The sequence below is a fragment of the Euwallacea fornicatus genome, chromosome 11 (genome assembly GCF_040115645.1).
Source record: "Euwallacea fornicatus isolate EFF26 chromosome 11, ASM4011564v1, whole genome shotgun sequence".
NCBI classification, from domain to species: Eukaryota; Metazoa; Arthropoda; class Insecta; order Coleoptera; family Curculionidae; genus Euwallacea; species Euwallacea fornicatus.
Window position 1 is genome coordinate 2,168,806 of NC_089551.1, and position 23,567 is coordinate 2,192,372.

A 23,567-nucleotide genomic window follows, 5' to 3' on the forward strand; every position below is an offset into this window, starting at 1 on the left:
GGCCCCTTTACAACTTAAGTTAATGGAAAAGATGAAGGGAACTTGTCTTGTAACAAGTAAATTTCATGGTAAAGAGACTGTGAAACGGTTTAAGCGCGAACACGTTTTGGTTTTATAACCGTGCTGGTGGCCAACACTCTACATGCGAATTCGATATATATGGAAATAAGCTGATTGCTTGATAGCCAAACTGTATCGATTTTTATGTGTAAATTGCCAATGCGTGGATTTGCGACAAAAATAGAAGGGGGTCCTGGGGAGTACTCAAAAACGGTTTAAAATCTCCAATAATGAGAAGCAAAAAGCCCTCAAAAAAAGTTAAACGACACGAGCGCCGACAAATGCCACCGAATTACCGCTGATGTCCTGGATAGAGTTTCCCTGTTCAGAACTGACTGGCACCCATAGATTTAGGCGAAAAAAAAAAAATATATATATATATAAAAAATACAAAAAAAAAGCGAAATAAAATAAAATAATCTCGAATTCTAATAAAATGGTGTATTGTTACAAAAAAGAGACACTCTAAACTATAATAAAATACCCATGAATACTGCTACAAGATAATACGACACAAACATTAGACATCTTCCGGGGTTCAGTCAGTCTTTTTAAGTACGAGAGCTCTAACGAAACATAGAAAATATAGTTAATATATACCCAAAAACCAACTTAAACCCTTTTGACAACGGTTCCGGTGTCCGAATCCCCAGATGACGGGGAAGCAGACTCAGAACTTGAGGCCTCCTTATTGAGACTACCGGTGGATTTCACCAAAGTGGGAATTTGAGACTTCTTCCCGCTCTTTGCAACCTCGGGCCGATTATCCGGCACCACCACCCGGGGAATATGCCTGGTCTCATCCCCTTTACTGCGATTGTTTATAGTGGGTTTGACCACGAATTTCGGATCCGGCCTTTTGACTGGATTCTTCGGGTCTGTGGTCACTATTGCCCTAGGAATCCCTCTTTTCTCTTTAGGGATTAAGGGCCCGACATACAAATTATTGCAGGCCACCTCTGGTTCCGGAGAGGATGGAGGCTCTTCTGCCAACATAGGTTCGCTCAGACATACAGCCTGAGGGTTGCTTCCCTGCCTGTCGAGGGTGCAGGTCCTGGGAGGAGGAACTGGCGGGAATTTCTTACCCATGGGAGAATATGGTCCGAAGTTCACAGGCATGGACCTACGATTATTTAGCTTTCCAGGATGATCGGGCAAAACTTTGGGGAAATTTCTTCTTTTAATGGTCATCAAGGCTTCTTCGGGACTGAGCGGGGGCAGCACCTCAAGATTTTCATCTCTAGATGTAACATTAACATCTAATTGAGGTTCGAAACTCTTCAACCGTTTGATGGCATTATAGTCCAAGTCCTGGACTGGGTCAGACTTGGAGTGGCCATGCTCAATGCGAATATAAATGGGCTCAGTCTCCACCACCTTCAAGTCAATGCTATTGGTGCTTTTGCGCAGCTCCTGGTTAGCTTTGACGGAGGAAAAGTCCTCTAAAGTTACAGACCTGCGCAGTGGAAGAGGAGATTGCTTGGAATGGGAGTAATCCAGAGATTTGGTCAGTTCTATTGGTTGTTGCATCATTACACTTGGACCTCGGCCTGTTGGAGTTGCGTCAATGGCCACTGATACTTTATTGTCTGTTCGTTTTCTTCTGTTGGATCTGAAAGTTTCTAATGAAGCTCAATAATTCAAACTACCTGGAAAATACCTGTCGATGCTGGCAGTCTTAATTAGAAGTGGCTTCGCCACTTGCTGAGGACTCACGGGTCTAGTTGGGCCATCTTCCAAAAGCTCCAAAGCATTTCCAGGTTTCTTTTTACTCTTCTTAGCCTCCTTCCTGTCCTGCTTAGGACTGTATTTAAGCACAATCTCATTGGTGATCCACTCCCTCACTTTAGCATGGGCGTCGATAGTGCTATTGGACATGGCCCTTGTAAGTTTAACCTTGGCAGTTCCTTTATCTATTTGCACAGCGTCATAAACGTCCTCCTCAGCCCTGCTGCGCAGCATCTGAATCAAGCTGCAGCTGCTCAAAATTCCTCCTTTATCCTCCTCGACGCTCCCTCCAGAAGGAGGCAAGCGCACCGTGCCGGAGAGAGGCACTTTTTTGTTTTTGATGCATTTGAAGTAGAGGAAAGTGAAAAACGCGAAGTTGACCAAAAGGAAGATTGCTCCTACGATGATGAGAACGTTTGCCGAGGAGGTGTTTTGCTTCACTTCTTCGGCAGGAGGGGCCGTCACTATGCGGCCAGGGACATAAAACTTTTTATTAAATAACTTAGAACGTGTGGTATCAATAATATGGATCACGGCAGACGGCTGGTCTGTAGTTGATGTGTATGTATTCCAGGGTAAAGGGTTCTCGGATAAATTGCTAAAGGCGTTGTTCCAGTAGGACATTTGGGGTTCTCTGTAGAACTGGCCAATCCTAATTGGAATATCTGCGTAGATTTAATTAGTTTAGAGACACAGAATGATTATCACGTGATTTGGTACCAAATTCAATGTAGCGCTGTTCCATCTGATCGAACTGGTACCATTCTTTGTCGAACTGGTGCCAGCTGGGATAATCAGACAAGCGAAAATAGTCAGCTTTGGGAATTTCCGGGTTCCTAGATGTGGAACACACAAAATCAGCGGTTCAAAGCGAATTGGGTCACTTACCCGGTATTGGCAAAGTTACAAAAGTAACGCATAATGGTCATGGAAAGACGCTTCTCGTTATCACTATACGGAACGTCTTCAAAATGAAATCTGGCACCTTCAATCGGAACACCGAACACGTATGGGAGCTCTTCGCCTGTGTGAGTTTTATTCCTCTGCGGAGGTATATAAATAGGTGATTTAGTGTTCCTATCGTGAGTGGGGGAGGATATTTGATTATCAGGAAGAATTGTGGAAAAGCAGGTAATCAGGGATGTCCCATTCGAGGTTCAGGTTATTTTCGACATAACTGGGTCGATATTTGATGAACATGCAGGAAATCAAGTTAAATGACTCGAATCTAGAAATAGCTTCGCGCAATTGTAACACTCCAGTGTTTAAAAATACAGCGTTATTTATATCCGGTAAAGCTCTGACTAAGAGGTTTGCCTTGTTTTAATGACCTGTAGTAGAGTGCCAATAATGACGAAAGTTATGGGAACATGTTTAAATAAACAAATCCAGGGAGGGAATTTCTGCTATGTGGGTACAAGAAGAGGAAGACCTCAATAATGAAATGTTTTATTCATTTTCTGTGGAATTCAAGCCAAATGGCAGCGAAACTGTTTGTTATACGAGGCGTCTTTAGCGAGTGCCCGTTTGAGTCCAAAATCAATCGATTTCAAATATTTTCAAAACGGCGGCACTTCTGGAAGTGCCGCAAATTGATGGAAACTTTGTCATTTTAAATGTAATGACTATGTTTTTTTATGTTTCCATGCCGAACTTTGGATCAACTATATATGTAATATGCCGATACCCTAAAATGTCAACTTTCAGTGATAAAAAGCGTTTCATGTCAAAATTGGAAAAAATTTGTGAAAAAAGAATTATCATGCTGGGAAAAACAAAATTTTGCCAGGAGACAGTCGAAACATTGCCCTTCATGCTTCTCAATTTCGATTTTGACAATTACCTACAGGGTGGTCGGCAAAATAAATCGACCTAGCCCAAAACAAAAATGCCAAAAATATTTCTTTACATGGATTAAACGGCCGTTCATCTCTCATTTAAAGACACCCTGTACATTAAATCACGATGAAGGAATCACGAATGTATTTGTCGTGGAGGAATTTGGCGGGGCTATCCCGATCAAGGTGTGGGTTGCGCCAGCCCCTAACAGCCGCTGAGACTGTCGAAGTCGTTAGTTCTCGCTATAGTATCTTGCTCAGGCACAGATTTTCGGATATTCAGAATAAAATATTCCCTAGAACTGACCTTTTTGCAATATGTTAATTAATGACGCCTCAGGGTGTTAATGGGATGTCAGCGTTGAAAGTGTGAAAAAACATGTGGGAAACTGGCCTCAAAGTAATTTCCACCTTGTAGTGATTAGCCACATTAAGATTAGTAATTGCCGTAATTTGGAGCTAAGTATCTCATAAAATGACGGAGCAAACAAATTACCAGATAGTTCGGGGCAGTGCACGTTAGTGAAGACTGTCCAGTGTATTGACACAAGGTCATTTGGAGTACCCAGTGTTCCACAGTTTTATCCAGAATTTTAAATATTTCAGATATTTGTTTTTCGAGAATTAATTCACCTTCGCCACGATCATAGGTATATCCCAGCGATACTTACGATGTAATCTTTGGCCCTTGTTTTATGCGAAAACACGTAAAAGTACGACTGTATATTGAGGGAAGAATGATAAAGGCCCGTTTGTAGAACTGGCGCTACGGTCCGGGCATCCGAAAGTATGTCGAGTAATTCGTCTCTGGCCAAGGTGGCCCTATCTGGCTGGCCGTCCATCCAGGTCTGATCCCTCTGGAACTAATTTATCCAGATTAATTTTGGTTGAGAGTTCGGGTCTCTTAATTTAAACTAAAAAATTAAGGTTGCGTTCCGCGTCCTTTGCACCTGCCCCTGGTGCCTAATTTCTAGCGAAACCCGAATTAATTCTTATGAATCGGTTTCGGTACATTTTCTGAAGGTGTAAATCCCAATCACGTGATAAAGAGGAAGATTTTTTTACTAAGTTACACGAGTCAATCACAACGTCTTGAAGTAGTTTTAAGGCAAGCTCTGACCTTAAACATAAACATCGATTGAGCCACTTACCGAACGTTCGTTGTAGTTGTACTTTGCCCTAGTTTCGGCTAAACAGACATCGGGCTTGATTTCGCATCTAACACGCATGTATTTCCCCAGTTCCTCATCCCTCTTATTCTCCAACATGCCGTGGATTACGGCCATGTCTCCCCCTAAGGGCAAGTGGATGCTTTCAAGTTCGGTTACGCCGTACATGAGCTCGAATCTGTATTAAAAAAAAAAAAAATGAAATTAGCCAGTAAAATGACAGTGATTGGGCGTTAGAGAATGCGGGCCGTAAAAAATACGAGACCGAGGAGAGAAAGGGAAAATTACGAAAAGATTTCGAATAAATGAGGCTCCTCAATCTCCCTTACGTCTCGCATCAGTTTAAACCCCCAGTGGGAATCGGGCCTTATGTATGGCGGCGTTACCATGTCGCCAGGGTGGAATTTATTTCCAGAAAAAGGGGATCAATGTAAAAGTCAAAAACGGACAATTTGTTACCCTTGTCCCCCTCGACGACGAAAAATTTCCGTTCAACGGCTTAAATAAATAATAGACAGGTATCACGTTGCCGCAACAATAAAATCCTTTTACGAGGGGAATTGATAGTTCCCTATTCGTTTTAGTTAGGGCCGAAGTGGCTCCACAGGTCCTCCAGCCGTATATTACTTGTTGGAGGTTGGGAAAAATAAAATTACTCGTCTGGAACTAAAGTGATGCTGCCGCTTCGATTTTGTTTACGGTTCGAATGATCCTCCGCAGTAATTCTCAGGGTAGATCTCTTACCTGAAATTTCATTTGAAAAGGAGCTCACCTACATTGACTTTTTCATTCCTAAAAAGGTTCCTTCGCTGTTTTTGCGATCGAATTGATTTGCCTCCTCATCGACCATTCCCCCGAAATTAACTGTTGGAAAGATGATACGTGCCGTGCGCTTTCTTCATCTTCGCCCAGGACTCAATATAAAGTTTCCATTTACTCAAACAGACCCTCAAGTTTAGGGCTTTGTTATCTAATGTAAGCTATGATAAAGTTAACTTAGGGTAAAGTTAGAAATTTGCAGTAGCTTTCTAAACAAAGATTAACAGCTTTCCAGGAAATTTAGAAGAAAAAGGATATACCTCCTGAGTTGAAGTTTATCCGCACAAATTCCTATAAGTAGAGATTTCCATTGTTAATTATTCCGGAACTCATTAAATCTTAATACAAAAACCTGCCTTACACATTGATATGAACCATTTGGAATAATAATCGTGGATTGAGTCGGTTGCTAAAGGATTTAAACCTCCGTTTACGCCGCTAATTGCGTAAATTACCCACAAATCGGTATTCGCCATTTAGTCAAGAAACATATTTTTAAGCGCAAACACAAGTATATGTAATTTGTTGTAAATCACCTTATTATATAGTTTTCCGCTTCGCTACTCACCTACCTTTTAAAAATATCCGTATACTGAGTCATCAACTTCTTAGGATCATTAGGTACGAATATGTTATCCACCACTGGTCCAAATGTGGTCTTGAACGGGTCTGTTTCAGGAGTAGCATCCATCAGTTCATTCAGACTAAATCAATTGAATAGAACACTTAATACTACAACCTACGACACCATACCTCTTTTTTCTCAGACAGGCAGCAAAATTGTCTGTCAATTGGCAATTGAGTGCTTGCGCCACTTGAATTGAGACGTCCAAAGGTTTCTTAACCAACCCCCAATCGGATAGAGCTGTGCCGCTCATGAGAATAGCCCGATGGAACAGAACTAAAAATTTAAATTTTAAACGTTTTTCTATGTGAAAGGATTGAAGTTCTTACGTTCGTTTTGCCCGTCAACGGCCATAGGACTCATTGTTAGTAAACTCGCGAAAACAGCCCCCGTACCATGCCCTAAAAGCGTTATGCTTTCAGGATTTCCATTAAAGGCACCGATATTGGCCTTAATCCAGACTAGCGCGGCCACTTGATCCACTAGACCGAAGTTGCTCTGACTTAAAGTGGATGATTCCTCAGGATCCGCTTTGAGGAACCCTTGAATTAGAAAAAAAATATACGAAAACTCTTAATAATTTAACGTTTCTCACCTAAAATCCCCAGTCTGAAATTCAAAGTCACAACAACAACTTGCCCGAAAGATGCCAAGACACTTCCATCATAGGGATTTCCAGAACTCCACTCAAACGACTCTGCATCATGCAGGAAGACGATTACAGGAAAAATCCTGGATTTCGGACCGAAAACTGTAAAAGAAAAGTTTATTTTTAAGCGAGGAAACTCTCTTGCAAGAAAGTTATTAATAATTTAGCCTTAAGACCTGTTTCTAATTAGCAAAAGTATTATCCTTCACGGAATTTTAAAGTGCATCAAATTAATTTAGTTGAGCTTATCTAGACAGACGTAATGTTTTACTTGCCCTCTTTAGAGGGATGATTCAGGTTGCTTCATTAAAAAGAAGGAACGTCCTTCGTGTGGCTGAAATTGAAATAAAACCCTCAAAAACTTTTCTTCAGCATTAACCCCTTTAAAGCTACTAAATTCGTACGCTAAATGAAAATGGATCTGCAGATAATGAACTTAAAAATCGCTCCATCTCTGGTGGTTTTTGCCAAATTTTTGCCCCTCAAAGGTCCACTTTGAAGCCTCTCGGTTAAAAGTGAACTTAATTAAAGAAAAAATATCGCTCAAAAAAGATCTTAAAAAAAAAATTCAAAGGTGACAGCAAAGCGAAAAATCCGCTTCACTCGCAGATAAGGGTGTTGCTACATTAATTATGCCACTTATATCAACGGCCAAACCTCCCTCATATATCGAGAGCGTAGCTCCCTCTATACCCAAACTCGGGAGAGTGAAGTTGAGGAGAGACCTCAATCAACCGCAAATCGATAGATGCTGCTTTGGAGGTTTTACATCTTAGGGGGCAGCACCATGTTCGTATTCCCAGAGATCAATACTTACAGGGTGTTTGTGGGGAAGCTATAAGTTACAGCAGCTGCCATCTTTTAAATGACCAAAGTTCTCCCAAAAGCAGTTTATGGGGAAGTTTGAGGAAATATGAGAATTTCAAGTTGTTCGCTTAAAACTGATTTAAGAGTTTTTCGGCATTAATCATTACCGGATATCCAATTATATCCATTAGTTATTAATGGATTTCGCCTTCTCCGATACGAAACTTTTCGCATCTAACACTCATTTGGAACAACCTAATTCGGTAAACACGAATATCCGACATGGCTGGGCGCGAAATAACTAAATAATTCCCGGATCCCGACTAACAGCTGGGACTAAAACCGGGATTTGCTATTAATAATTTATATACGTTTGGGGGTCGCTTTGTCTGACGTTGACTCCGAAGCGTTATAAATGAGTTTTTAGTCCCCATTTGGACTTAATTAAGCTCCAAAAATAATATTCTTATTTTAAAAGCAATCTCAAAGACAATGAACGAGATACTGAGCCGAGGAACTTTCCGTGGCGCCATCTAGTAGCCGCAGTACCGACGCATAGTTATATTTGGATGTGTACAAGTGTACATTCGCCATTTAGTCCAGACGTGTTTTTCTTGTTCGGGTGACATAGCAGCCAACAACGTGACTATTTTCGAGTAATCGTGTGTTCTAATGATGTCACAAACTCGGGAGAAATATGTTATGTTTTCCTCTAATTCAACAAATGGTTTTCTTCTGTACAACAAAAAAATTAATGAACTTAAAGTACGTAGCGAGAAAGTTCGTTTTCGAAATTTCCTCGCTTGGAAAATTGAAGAAACTTAGCATTTGGCTTGACAATGAACTACAAATCAGATTATCTCCTCCAAAGGCTGCACGTAATCCTTTGCTGCTAACGCGTCCGTGCTTATTTAAATGCAGATCCTTCCTCGGAAGCTCCTTTTACATTTAAAATTTGTACTCACTGTATATATTTTATTCGATTTGCTTACATAAGCAATGAAATTAAATTTATTAGCATATTTCGGAAATAAAAAAATCGTTATTGGAGTTTAGCCATGAGTGATTTCGAAACAGTATAACGATTTTAGTAATGGAATCCGTACTATTCTGAAATTTGCAGCTTTTCGAAACCGATATTTTTAAATCGAAACTTTTCCGCAGATTATTGAACCATTTGGGTTGAAATTAATTATAATTGGTTGAATCAATCATGTTTCGCTATAAAGAGAAACACAACCAGATGGAGCATTTCGTTGCTGGATCGAGGCCTCGAGGGGGAAATCATCATTCTCTCTAAGTCTCCCTCTAATGAAAAGTATCCTCGCGAACTTTACTTAATGTTTATTAAAGGCAATTAAATTCTTCTTATTTTGAATTTTATTCTTATTTTCGCCGAGGGCCGCGTATTTATTTCGAACTTTGGACGTGTTTTTGACGAACAGTGGACGAATTCAAACTTTGCTTGACAAATTTTTCGCTTCGAGTTTTATCTCTCGCTAAGTGATTCCTACCATTGGGGGCTTATGCAAAATGAATAAATATCCCTTGAAAGAGCTTTGCTAAAAAGGTAATTTTGAGGTTTCAAAGTAACTTTAAAAACACCCTTTTCACAACGAATTCTTGGGGTGATTTTTTCGCTTGAAGCATTATTAAAGCACAGATGGTCCGGAGCTGCAGCCGTATTTACCGGGAACACCGTATCCAAACTAAATTACGTCCTTTAACAAATCACGTCAAAGGAGAGTGTTTTCGCTGGCAAGTGCGCTATTTATTTTCCCGGTGTGTTTCCCATATTAATTAAAACGCCCGTTATTTTTGCGTGTATGTTTCTACTGCATACGTGGATTTAATTTCCAGCCTCTGGAAAATATTTTAATCAGTGTTTCTAGCCACCCCCACTCGCCCCGCATGGGGGACACTTTTCATTTTAATTAGGAAAAATTTGCTTTTGCGAGCTAACAGGCAGATGACACAGTGGCGCTTTTTTACCATGAAAGGGACGGATTTTCGGAACAGTTAATCCTATGTTAGGCAATTTCCCAAAAGTTACATTTTCCTATTTTGCAACTATTTTTGCTTGCAATTGTTAGTTAATGCGGCGTGAAATAAGGAAGGCGACGTTGCCGCCATCTAATGGTGGCTGTCGCAAGAGAAATTTGTTTGCGGAGCGGCTTTCCATTCACCATTATGTCCAGAAACACGGAGCATTAGCTCGATTCATGACTTTTTGCCTTATTAAGTGCTTTCTGAACGGGATAAAGGGGATAATTGTAGTATCGTCAATTGTCATGGCCACTACTGCCAGGAAAATCGTTTTTAAATATAACAAAAAAGAGGATTAAACGGTTTTTATTAAGCTGGAACGTGACTACAGTAGGGATTTCGTGCACAGGATAATCTCATTTGATGCCCCATTGTTGAGCGAAAGTTTAATGGATTTACCGACAATAAAACTGAGCCGAATAGGTGCATGAGCAAATAGGTGCCATTAAGCTCTAAACGTTTACCGGGCAATTTTTCCACCTTCATGTTTGCAGCAAGAAAACAACTTGCACACGAAATATCCACAAGTTATGTCGCCCACTGCTGCCAAAAGCTTAGGAAAGTTAATCCAAAGTGCAAACTTAATTATCCCCTCTCTATCTTGCTTTCGAGCCCCGGTTCGAGTAAATAAGGAACGAAGACTACGTCTGGGAAATTCATGGCTCCGGCAAACGTTGTTTTCCTATTAAATATAACGTAATGTCACTTAAGGACGTCTGGGAAAATTATTTTCCCAGGTAGAAACGGCCTTTAATAATATGCATGGTCGCAAGACCTTCATAATGCAATTCCAATCTAGGACCTCCATGATTAATTCATGGGCTTCAACTTAAAACGAAGTAAGGCAGCAGACATTCTTTACACATTTTCTGTTCCTTTGCTGATCTCCTGGTGAGTGACTCTTGCCCGTTTTGCAGCAGATGTGGCGGCATGCCTTGTGCTATACCCCGAATATTTTCCAGTGTCAATGCCGCTTGTTGTGACTGTTTGATCCACCTGCTAATGGTGCAGGCTGGATGGTTTTTATGGGTTAAAAATAGATGGTCGTCTTCGTTTGAACGGGGCCGCCAGTTCCCCATATGTAGCCCGTTATGCAGCTTGCGAAGCACAGTTCGGATTTCTCTTTAAATATTAGAATTTTCTGTAGTGGTCGCGGTCCATTCCCGCCACCGGTCGTCGTTGATTCAGCGCATCAAGCCCGTACCTTTTGTCCAGTTATTAACGCTAACAGTGCTACAGTTTTCGTGGGGTACTAGTGCAGTGAGTGGGATTCTGCTGGGTGTTTACCCCCTTCAACTACAGTAGTGAGGTGTATCCGAGAATATCTCGCGTGGAACTACACAGCTCGCCCACACCTCCTCATATGAGACTTCTGAGCCGTCATCCCTCACTTCAGGATTCGTGCCTCAGAGCGTATGTGGGAGCGCAGTAGAGAGCGTTGCAGCGCATATGGGGTGATTTAATGCGAATTTCAGAAACAATGGTAAATATACAGTGTTTCACAGCTTAAATGATGCAGTCGACATTAATAGAAACTAACGTGCCTCGGGGGCGCAATATTTATATTGAAAAAGCCACGTAATGAAATCGAATTAATTTAAAAGCACATAAATTAATACGCACATGGAAAAAGCCTAAGGATATTTAAACAAAAAATAAAATCTATAGGAAATAATTTGCTTTGTAGTTTGCGATATAATAAATATTAGAGCAAATGCTCGCCCTGTATACATCTTTAAATTAATTGAGAAAACCTAAAAGTAAATAAATAATTTTCTTGCCGACGTGAAAAATTTTTAATTTTGCACTCTGCTAAATTATCGAGTTGATGCAATTCGATTCATTCGATACTAGCTGGTGTTCAACAGGTGCTTCGGAAATACTACGCTTTCCCACGGAACGAGAACATTTAACTCTGGATGAAATGAATCGAGCGGAAGACCTACTTCGGGCTGGTTTGAGGAAAATTGAAGTGGCTGAGCATATGGACGTGTCCGAAAGCGTCATATCAGCCGTTCTAGGGAAACTGCAACTCCGGCCGAACAGCACCTAGGACGTGGACGCATTACAACTGCAGCTCAAGATCGATTTTTAGCTTTAACAGCTACAAGGCAACCTACAATTACGGGGCCCGAATTGGTTGCAGGTTTACAACGGGTGCACCGCGTCACAATAGACCGAGATACTGTTAGAAATCGTATACATGGAGCAAATCTTCCTTAATCCAATCGTCGCATTGCCGTGGCCAGCACGATCGCCAGATTTGACTCCAATTGAGTATTTCTGAGACATGCTCGACGTCGGGGTTTCGCCACACATGGTCGATTTCGGGAGTTACAGGCCACAAGCGGAAATCGACAATATCATTTTGAGTATGGACAACGGGATTAGGACTGCAGCTACTAATCGTGGAGGCCTCACCCCATGCTGGGCCTCTTCGTTGTGGTTGTCGAGAATCTTCATTAAGTCGAAAGATGGGAGTCTCTAGTTGCGTGCGTTAAGAGTGCATTAAACGCCTTTTTTAAAATAAGACTACACGTGCTTGGGCATTTTTTAAAATTATCATGTTCGCGAAAGTCACAAACGCGTTTGAATGGTTTTTGCAATGGCGGTATAATGCATTTTATCGCGATAAGGGTATTACGGACGGGCAAGCTGTCGCGTAAAGTTTTTGCGTTTTTAAGAAAGTTTCGTCGTGACCAAATGGGCCTTTGTACACGACGTAATGAGACCACCGAACGGGCTCGCAGCGTCCAAATGTGATCAAAATTTAAGCGATAACCGACGTATTTTTGACCCAATAACTTACTTATTGATAATTGGCCCTGCTTCGACACCCATTCTCTCCTCAAAGCACCGAGCGTTAGTCCACATTCGCCGGCCCTGCTCCGGCAGCCCTAATTCCAATATTAATGCAGCTTAAACATACTTAGTCCGGAAACTTGGTAGCAATACACATCACTATAAAGTCCGGGAGGAGTTCCGATTGGGGGCCCCCCTCTAAATCCTGTCCGCTTCCGAACTCTAATAGACGTATTCCAATTTCATTAAGCCATTGCGAAAGCGGGGGTCCCTTGTCACCGGGCTGTCCTGGGTCTTAAGATTGTTTGTTTATGTCAATAATGGGGCAACTATAAAGGCGCCTATTAAAAATAAATCACCGGAGCCAACAGCTTTTTAATGTTAATGCATTCGAAACGACCCCCTGTCGTTATGTTTTAGGGTACTTTATGAGAGACAGGTTTGCTCTAAACTTTTACTGTTATGGCTCCATTTCCTGGGAATTCGGATTAGGTTATTCAACAACAGGTTTATCGGCTCTTGATGTCTAGGGATTCTCACTGACGCATTACTTTACACAAATATTTCCTGCCCATCCAAAGTGCTCATTTATGTGTGATGGAACTCTTTTGTGTCCTGCAGGGGATTATCTTTTTTATTTTCTTCCCTTCGGCCGGCGGTTATGATTAACGACGCTTTAAGCAGAGCTGGAAAGAATGGGACTAAACGCTCTGCAAATACAAAGCTTGATCAATCGACGATACATTTACGTTGCGGAACTCGAAATTTATTAACGCCACATATGGGGGGTGCTTAATGTGGGATTCCTTGGATGCCATTGTTCCTCAGTTTGCCCTAATGACTCCGGCATTACTTTAAGGGAGGAGATATCCCAGAAAGTAGGAATCCTGGATCCGCTGGCTGGAGTTAATAATCCGGTAATCATTTTAGAGTTTAAAGGCGTGCGAAACGGCAAATGTTCGGGTGTTCCCCAGGAATATTCTTTCGGCATTGCGCCCTGCAAACAAAGCTTTTAAATTAACCTATCGTGGATTGTAAAGGTAGTAATAAAAATCGTGCTCGACGTGCAGCTATTCCTTCGGGTCCTCTAGTTTATTAACGCTATTTATCGTCCATTTCTTCCTTCGGAATCGTAATGAAATCCCTGACAAACCTGCAATTACACTTGGCAGTTTTGCCTTCGTGTTACGTAACCCTGTCCGGTGTACCATTCTGCCTCGTCCTGTCCGGTACACCATGCAAAACGGGATGCAATTTTTAATTATGTTCCTTCTTTAGTACACGATACGTACGCTTGCGAGTGCTTGCAGTGGTTCACAGCTAAAAGGCTCCCCCAAAACCAATGCGGAAAATTCGTGACACCTACGTGAATTCGCACAGCTTAAAAGAATAAATTTATCAGATAGACAATGAAGTAACCCACTGTTAAATTAAACAAAATTGAAACTCACACAATAAATGCTCAAACTGAGCCCCAGTAACAATATGGCAATGACTCGGCCGTTCCTCGAACTTTTTTGTGCAATTATCCAGTGTTGCTTCTGTTATTAATTCTAGTTCCGTTTGCATTCTTAGACGTAAATCATCTGAATTTCGTGGTTTATTTTTGTTAAATGAAACTTTTGCGCACTCCCACGAAAAAAAAAATCGAAGGGCGTAAGATCCGGAGATCGCGGAGGCCATTCTATTGCGCCTCTTCTACCGATCGATCTCCGAGGGGAAAATCTCTCATCAAAGTACTCTCTCGCAGCCATAGCATAATGCGATGTGGCACCATCCCGTCGGAACCCAATACTGTCGACTAGTTGTTTCCCATTTTCTCCAGGAAAAATTGCGGCGATCGATGGAACTGCTTCGTTTTGCAATAAGTGCGAATATAGCGCGTTGTCTAATTTCCCCTCTGTGAAAAATGGAACGATGTGGTCGCTTATATCCATTCATACTTCGAGTTCCCGAGGATGTTGTGGATGCAGTCTGCATCCAACGAGGATTGTACGTAGGCAAATGGCGATAATTATGTCGATGAATAGATCGATCTAAGCAAAACGGTGCTTAAACCGAAAATAAAATTTTAGAAAAAACCCATTATCCTGAATGCCTTTTTCGTGCATCAATTCACAAAATTCCGTCTTGTGATCAAAATATTCAGGCGTTAATTCCTTGTTAAGGGAAATTTTGTATAAAAGGAATTTGTGGAAAAATATTTTGCATCAAAAAAATTGTTTCTATTGAAGACGATTCGGAATTCCTATGTCTTATGGCCATTTTTACACTCACTTCCAAAGCGATGTGAAAACGGATTGTCTATCTAAGAAACGAAAATTAAAATTTTTAATCTCTTGAGGATATGGGCTTCCTTCAATTTTTTTGTCGAGAAGACTGTTGATCCAATTTCAGTTCCGACTGTACCGCTCTATCCCTCATTGAATTAGCTTTCATTTGATGTACTACAGCGGGTACGTTCCCATTTGAAGATGGAAAGTTAGTGGGGGTAACAAGATAGGGATGAAAAATTTCAACATCGTAAATAATGCATTTAAACCCTTTTTCAAATAAAATTCTTAGTGTTTGAGCAGTTTTTTCAAATATCTCAGATTCATGAAAACTATGAACGTATTGCAATGCTTTTTACAAGCGCCGCGTATTTGATTTCATTTTTAATGGAAACAAAGTTAACGCGGGTACTTCCTGAGGAATACTTCAAGTCCCGGCCCTAATTACCAGGGAAAATTGACTGCGAAATGAACGCCTTGACTGTAATTCCAAATAGCTCAGGAAGGGAGGTTCGTCTAGAAATTTACAAGGTTTTGTACATGGCACGTGTCAGGAAAGAACTAATAAAAAAAACTTGTAAAAAAGTCCACTTGAAGTCCTCTATGTCGTAGACCAACTTTTGGCCTAGGGCGAACAGGGTCGTACAGTGACCTCGGCAATCTGTAATGGGATTTCGAATAGAGCAATCAGAGACACCCTGTACACGTGTTTACTTGACGAAACGCCCTCCTTGCCAGTCTAATGACGGCCACGAAGCAGAAATTTCCAGTTTACGAATATAAAATAATAATGGCCGAACGTCCCTAAGGCCCGCTTCGATACCTCCAAAGTAAACTTCTTCCGAGTCTTCTTCGCAACTGACCCCTATACGCCGCTATACGATTTAACATTACACCAATTGAGGCTCAGAGTCTACTCACATTAACGTCTTTTTCCAACGAAATCTAATTACGCATGTTTTATCTTGATTACACGTTGGCCAGAACGCAAAACTTTCCAACTGAAGTAGACAGGAAAGCTCCCTTTACCCTCTAAACTCGTTGATTCCAATATCAAAGTTCGGCGTTAATTGACTCCAAGTAATTTCGGAATTAGGTGAAGGAACGGACATCACGGTCTGTTTTCCGAGTAATCGAATATAATTTAACTTCCGCCAGTGAATCTGACATTCCGATAATCTAAAAGTTTTCTTCGCCTAATGGTCTCTCCCCGCAACTCCAGAACTATCGGGATAATTTACTTTGATCAGAGCTCTCTTGCGAGTTTTAAATACGTTTTAGGCTTACGGGCTTGAAGTCAGAAGTGTTGTGGAAAATTAAATGGAAAAAAGCGAAGCCACCGTTTCATTCGATTAATTAATCACGGCCTGGTTCTTTTGTTGCGAAGAAGAACAATCGAAAAGATAATCCTAGCCGAGAAAAGGCACAAAGGGATTTCGTTAAAAATAAATCACCAAGCGCGATATAAAGGCTTTTTAACTAAAATATCGTAGAGAAGAAGCCCGATGTAGAACGAACGATGACGAATATTTCTTTCAGTTATGATTTAGTCGGGGCTTCGCCTCGTTAGAACGTCGGAGCTTCAAATGGGGCAGAGGAGGAGGAGTTACTCTCATATTCCCTTGTATCCACAAAGAACTGGAGAAACTGGAGAAGGTTGATTACTCCCTTAATAAAACAAAAGAAATATAAGTCGGTTAGAAAACTCCCATCTCCGATCAGTCCGAAGAATGAATCATTAAAGTTTTACAGTTTAGGGCTTTAAAATTCATGGCATAAATCGACTCGGCTCTTTCCTGCTGCAATCTCCTCTCTTTAGGGCAATAAAACTGGATACATTCCTAACATCATCGTGTCAAAAACTCCCAGAATTTGAACCAAGAAATGTGTTGACTCTGCAAACAGGCCCGGCATTAAAATACCCCGTGGATATACATCTAGCTTAACCCTATTTGTAATCCAAAGCCACCGGAAGTAGCAAGCTCAAGCTCTAAAAGCTTCGCTTCGCAGCTATTCTCTCCACTTTTATCCTGTTTACTTTCGTATGTAAATGGAAAACAATGGAAAGCTGAGACTTTTCCAGCGCTCGTCGGAAACTGTACACTTTGACGTCTGCAGCGTTATTCGAAACTTTACGTTTACGTGTACACTAAATAAGCTCGGTTATTTCTCTCACGTATTCCGGGGGCCCACTCTGCGCCCAGGAGGCCGTAAATTGAACGTAGGGCTCATAAAGTAGGCAGAGACATTATCGGTAGCATATCAGCCCTACGTGGTTCCCATAATCAACCGTCTGAATGGGGGACTGGCGTGTGTTCGATTATGCGGGACGCATCCTGTTGAGGTATAGATTTATAGGTTGCGCTCTATCATAAGGAAAGATTAGGTTTCAGAAAGGGAAAAATTTGCCTCTACCACTGCAGGAAATTTCGGATTACGTATAATTGTGCGACGCACTAACATCTGCCGGTAAAATAATGCTGGAAAATCGAAATTTCGTTAGACAAGACTCTTCGGGGCTTAAGGATGAGCAAGCCCCTTATTCCAGCAGCTCCTTGGCGTAGATTTTTAATTTTCCCTCAAGGACGACCAATTCCAGTTATATTTACGTTTAACCTCGTAAACATCGTCGACAGTAACTGAAATTAAGATCCGAATTAGGTGTCAGCGAAGTGATAAAACTGAGACTTTACGAAGATATCCACTCGGTCTGAGCCTCAGCGAGATAAAGTGCAACGAGTGCTGTAAATTCCTAGAGCTCTTTTTCTCGTGTTTAGGAAATTTCAGGCTAAAGTGCTTAAGCACCACTACCAGGGTAATGTCGCTTAATGCAAACGAGCCTCCTGCTAATTGAAACTCTAATTTGTCGCTGCTCTAATGTGGATGCGTGCCTATCTTAATCCTTCTCCATTCGTCTCCTGGATGCTGCACAATAAGCGAGGTAATAAATTTTCTATTTATGATTATTTAATTTGGCTAAAAGCACCTTGAGAAGAAATAAATGTAATCAGGTGCTAATGGATCGATCAATCTCGGCCTCAACTTCAGCAGCCATTCTTTCCTTTTGGGTTAATGGCATTTATTTATTCCTTCTCCTCTACGTGTTGAGATTTATCTTCCTGCCGTGCACTTAAAAAGTACATTTCAAAACACAAGGTTTCGCAAACCCAACAATGTAGACGTCATGCTGTTGGGGCTAATAGGACGTCAGCAGGAATGCTTGTTGGCCAGCATTCAACGAACTCCAATTATAAAATCAAACGCATTCTGAAATAGAGATTTGCGTATTTTTAGCTTCGGTGGTTTAATTGGGTTTCGCAAAAAAAAAAACACGGTTGAGTGAGTTTTAGTGACAACCTGTGAACTTTTGGGACGGGGCCATTAAATTTCGAAAAATAGCGAAACTGGAATGAGAAAATACAGGTAGAGGTGAAGGTAAATCCCGTGTTAATAATATACGGGGTGTTGAAATTCAATTTTTGTTTGCAATTTTTAATTTATATTTCCCAAAGTTTTTGAGATATTTGGCTCGAACCACGAGCATAAGTTAACAGTATTATCGAACGGATGTCCTCCACATTATTCCTTGGTAGAGACGAACTGGCTAAATGCGAACTATCCACAGATACGGATAGGTCGTGTAAGACCAGCTGTTTGGCCTGCTCGATCGCCCGATCTAGCACCTCTCGATTTTTATGTGTCGGCGTTTGTGAAAGATAATGTGTAATTTACCCTAAGTAAACACTCAAGAAGAAGACCTTCTAAGGCGAATAAGAAATTCTGCTCGTAGAACAGCTGCTCGGAATGTGAGGGATGTTCGGCGGTCGTTATGCCGACGTTCCAATTTATGCGTACAACATAATGGCGATCATTTCGACCAATTTCCATAGTGATAATTATTTGATGTTGATTTAAATTATTTTTTTATCGAATAAATTGTCGCTGTTGAATTGATTCTGTGGTTGAAGTCGCTGTTGTTCTCTCGTCTATCATTATTTTTTATTTCTCTTGTGTCGAAAATCCGCTACACTCTTAGATCGTCGATAAATAAATCGTTACTCCGGTTTACACCGTAGTAGTGCCAGAAAATTCAATGTAAGTCGAATGGCAGAAATGTCAGAAGCCAACCAAAGCTACTCTAGAAAAAAATAACGTGTATCATTTCACCTGCTTGCAAATAACCGAAAAACGGTGAGAGATATTATATTGAAACGGTAAAAACACACAAATCACTAAATCAAACAGGCAACTTAAATTTATAAAATTAAATACTACGCGGTGCACCGCAAGAACGTTTTGGGCAATAAAATGGGTCATAACACCAAAATATATCACCCCGTAGATTTTCACGATCGTCTAATCATATAGACGCTAAAAATTAACTTATGCTCAACATGTTTCAAAAACTTTAGGAGGACTCAAAAAACATAAATTGACAAAGATACGAACACCCTGTGTTTTCTTAACAGAACATTTCTCGAATCGAGTTTATATAGCAAACTATTATTATTTTTATGTATATAATACGTGGTTAAAATCCTGCTGCAGAAAACCGGTCACCCTGTACAAGTAGAAATTGTCAGCAAATAATTGGCGTTAAAAGAAATACGATGAATTTGTAATTTGCCTTGTCAGCGGAAGGAGTTAGTTACTGAAGCAGAAATTAGGATAACAAAGCTGCTGCCATCTAATGGGTGTTGTCCGAACACCGGGGGATTTGTCGCAGATGAACGCCGGTCTCAATCGAATTATAAACATTTTGCTAATTTTAAATTTAGGCGATTACCGGATGCTCTGGATGCCTCCTACAGTCGCATAAAGAATTTTTGATAATATCTTTTTTTAAGGATATTATCCCCTTAATCATCATTCGCCGCTATGGTATGATGCCACTCTGTGTAAGTGCCGTTTTTAACATCAAAAACAGACACACAACATCAACACTGTTTATAAACCAAAACCCACATATATGCTTAAGACGAATTCAAATGGAATGGCTTGGGCCATTAAGGGCTGTATACTGAAACCATTATGCGGGCTCGCTTAACGAGTCCATTGCAATACTAAGGTTAAGGGTCGCATTTGCAAGTCAAAGTTAAGATTTTTTCCAAAGAGGAGAAGGGTAGTGTATATGTATTTAGGACGTACACAAAAACCGTGCGTACTTATCCATATTTAGACGCGTTTGGCGAGAGTCCAAAGACGCTCCATCATATCTCCCAGATGGATGAATTTGAAGAAGGATTAAGTTTAGACTTACCTTGATAAGGGGCGTAGATGTTTAAATACAGACAGTCTTCGCTTTGATAACGCAGGTACTTCTTCAGCCTATTGACATACTCTTTGCGGGCTGTGGTCATAATGGACTCATCAGGGAATTTTTGGGGACATACTGGACCAAACTGGTCCATGTTTTTCACCCCATTCCATGCTGATACAGTGCTTTTAGGTGGCATGAACCTTCAACGGAAATAATCTTTTATACAAAGTGTCCATCCAACATATGGCAAAGGTTCAGGGAGTCGTTCCCTGGACCGTTCTAAGAATATTTCGTCCTTCGATGATATTTGAAAAGCCCCTTTTCTTCGAAAATACAGGGCGGGAAAAATCTACCAGGAAGACCGACCTGCGAGGTATATCGCAACATTTTGGAACAAACGCTACCTTATTTTCTGGAAGAAAGGCAATGTGGTTTTTACACGATGGTGCGCCAGGACCATCAGTGTGGTTGCTCGTGAATTTTCGACAACAACAGGGTGGACCTAACTTATGGCCTGCTCGGCCGCCGGACCTAAACCTCCTGGATTGTCTCCTATAGGGGCATGTAAAGTTCCTAGTTTATACTATTCCAGTGGAAAATGAGGAACGTTTACAATATTCGGATTGTTCCTGGGTTTAACTCGTTACGAAACGACCCTGGTGTTTTTGAAAGAGCTAGGAAGTCGATGAGAAAAAAGTCGGATTCCTGCAGTCTAGCAGGAATTGGTATTTTTTTTGCAGATTAAGAAGTTTTAAGTGTAATAGTTAGTAATAAAATGTTGCTATTGTCGAAAACTTTTCTGCCCCTGTATCTTTGGGACAAAGAGCTTTTTCAAATATTGCTTGAGGACAAAGTGTTCCTAGAATAGTCCCGGGAATAACCCCCTGAAATTGTGCCTTATGTTTAGTGAACACCCTGTATATCTCTAATGACCTCTTGGAGGAACGTACCTAAATTCGCCCACGGGGGGGGTTGCATATGGAATGCCCCTGTAAACAGCCACAGGAGGCAACGATTGGTTGCGCAAGTGCACAACGCTCCCGTGAATGTATCCCTGCTTGTTTAAATACACTTCTCGAGTCCTTTCACTATAGTCACTACCCCGGGCAGTGGCGTAACACAGCGTGATCACTATTGTCATTGATTTGGTGATATAGCACATGTTTATATAGTTGAGGGCATGGGCCGGCAATTTCTCTAGAGACTACGTCTCGTAAACGTCTAAAATTAGGACTGTGTTTATTTCATCACGCATTACAGGCAATTAAATTCCTCATTAGCTAAAAATCGGTTTCGCAATTCGAGTCAGAACAAAGCGCGATTTTCCGATAAATGTTTTCCTTTAGAGGGCGGTTATAATTGATAATGCACGCCAATGAAAGGGGTCGTAAAGTTTATTGTTTAGGCTCAGGAAGTACCAGCGAGACGAAGAAATTGCCCATTGTTGCACACACTCCGCACTGATTTCTCCCCATAGAAACTGTAGCACTTTCCTAGTGCAGAAACACTTTTCACTTGCAATTACGCGTCCATTTTCCTGCTATAATCGAATTCCGGCTTATGGTGTTTACCGAGGCGCCCGTGCCTAAACTAAATTTAAATTTTGTCAATCCCGTTGAGATTCCCGAAGGTTCCTGCAGGGAGCTGCGAAGCGCGTTCCTGCTATTTTTAAGCGGGCTTAAGCGGCAGATGCGCCGAGGAGCGTGTCGAGCATTAAACGCAGCCGAAGGTTAAAAATATGTACGGTTTCCCGTTAAAAGGGGGTTTATAAATAACGTTAATGCAGGAATGGCTTCGGAGCGCATTCCTGATGGGTGAATGTCTTGTCTCCTCAAGATTTAACGAGCATCTCAGTCTGGATTGAGGTTGCCTTGGGAAGACTCCTCGAGGCTCCTCTTGAAATATGTATACCCTTGGCTACATGCGTTTTATTTGGAACTGACGCGGATGAATTGGGACATAGGGGATGGTGAGATTTAAGTATCAAAGCCCATTAACTTTGCTCTAACTGGCACATTGGCTTCGCGAACCGCAAATGGAGTTCGCAGTTCTTAGTGATGTAAACAGGTGCAAATTTCCCGGCGAAGAAGGCCCATTTTGTTAGATCATCGCAGGGAAAAATTCCCGAAGCGTTTTCCTTCTGGAGGCGCGTTTAATTCGCAGATAAGGCAAAAGCGTTCGCAATCGAGACCGGGGTCTAAGTGGCGCAACACCTACCCGAAAGTCCCCATAATAGATCAGAGAAATACGTTGTAGAAAAACCTCACATCAATTTCCTTCTTTCCCTAATCTATACGGTAATATTTTTTGTCAAAACACCAACGAAAGCCTTTGAAGTTATTTATCAAAGCTCCTTCCTTCTGGTAAGTGCAGGATGGACTTTAGCGGTCGTATGCGAGCGATTTCTGCATTGTGGCTGAATAAATACACCACACATTTGAGGAATCTCGAGCAACCCCTTCAAAGGGCGTGTGCGCAAAGACCCGACTTGTCAACAAGTATGCACGTAAGATAGGTTAAAAATCTGCAAAATGCGAAGGGGTAACTCTACATCCCTTAGAGAGAAATTCACTAAAATGCACATAATCAAGATAATGGATTCCGGTATGCAGGTAATAACGCCCAGGAATATTCCTGCCCCTACTGCTAGCCTGGGCTGAGATGAGTCTGAGATCAGAATGAAAACTATCTGGAATTTGTTTTTGAGGTAAGATTGTAGTAAACCGTTAATGACTGCTTCGTGAAATTTTATATGCTGATTACTCCGCTTGAACAATAAACAAATCGTGTCAAGAGCGGCTATAAAGAGAGTGTTGAAACCATTATTTGAAGCAGCGCAAACAGGCCTCCTTTTGAAGTGCCCAGGTTTGTAAAATAAATATCTAATTCAGCCAACTGCTCCGACATCCAAATTACTTCTAAATTTCCCATTCACCCTCAGGTCCTGGGTCGGATATTATTCAAACTTTTCCATTATAATCTTAACCTCGAAGGCCTCGCACAACAAAGAACGAGGTCACGGGACGTATATGTTTAAAAAATTGGCTCATGCATTATTGATCAGCCCTCGAAACCTGCGGTATCTCCTAGGAGAATCTTAAAGGGCCAATTTATATTATTTTCGAGGTAAACAAGCCATTTCATTTAGCTCTTAACCCTTAACGACGCCCCTGTTTGCAGGTCAATCTTAACGAAATTAAAAATTAGATTGAAAGCAGAGAGTGCCTCTGGCGTCGCTGGATTTCTTCCGAAGTCTAACGAAGTTATGCTTTATATTAAGTTCCAATAATCAAATAAATCTCCGGCAATGTTACATCAATGTTTGACGAGATTGAACGGCAACCTGATTATCTGATTAGTTTCGGCGGGGGCGGGGGATAATAACTACTAGAGAGTGCACTGATAGGTGAGTTCGAGATAGCAGAGACGTTTTTAAGAAAGGGGGCGCCTGTTCCTTTGTCCTATCTTTAATGGCAGTACAGCATGCGAGT

The 23,567-nt window shown here is 41.2% G+C and overlaps 1 protein-coding gene across 2 annotated transcripts; it reads right to left on the minus strand.

Moving 5' to 3' along the window:
• Positions 1-486: 486 nt before the first annotated feature.
• On the minus strand, positions 487-21,692 carry LOC136341808 (neuroligin-4, X-linked-like). Of its 2 annotated transcripts, XM_066287132.1 has the most exons (12): positions 21,027-21,692; positions 20,077-20,276; positions 6,835-6,990; positions 6,569-6,781; positions 6,368-6,515; positions 6,187-6,318; positions 4,778-4,973; positions 4,298-4,489; positions 2,677-2,831; positions 2,509-2,624; positions 1,721-2,453; positions 487-1,672 (listed from the first exon to the last, which is right to left on the minus strand). In XM_066287132.1, exons 1-12 carry the CDS (start codon positions 21,236-21,238, stop codon positions 673-675), a joined length of 3,453 nt encoding a protein of 1,150 aa, XP_066143229.1. In that variant the 5' UTR covers positions 21,239-21,692; the 3' UTR covers positions 487-672. The 2 variants fall into 2 exon arrangements, with proteins under 2 accessions (XP_066143229.1, XP_066143230.1); XM_066287133.1 differs by lacking the exons at positions 20,077-20,276; positions 21,027-21,692 and adding an exon at positions 7,863-7,964.
• Positions 21,693-23,567: the final 1,875 nt, after the last annotated feature.

What these genes read in the sequence shown, in the direction of transcription:
- LOC136341808 (XM_066287132.1), bottom strand. Translation starts at nt 21,238, where the DNA reads ATGTGCTATATCACCAAATCAATGACAATAGTGATCACGCTGTGTTAC. An exon ending in TATACGGATATTTTTAAAAG is followed by an intron (nt 4,974 to 6,186) that starts GTAGGTGAGTAG and finishes TTTTTAATACAG; the next exon opens with ATTCGAGCTCATGTACGGCG. An exon ending in TGTAACTTTGCCAATACCGG is followed by an intron (nt 2,625 to 2,676) that starts GTAAGTGACCCA and finishes TTCCACATCTAG; the next exon opens with GAACCCGGAAATTCCCAAAG.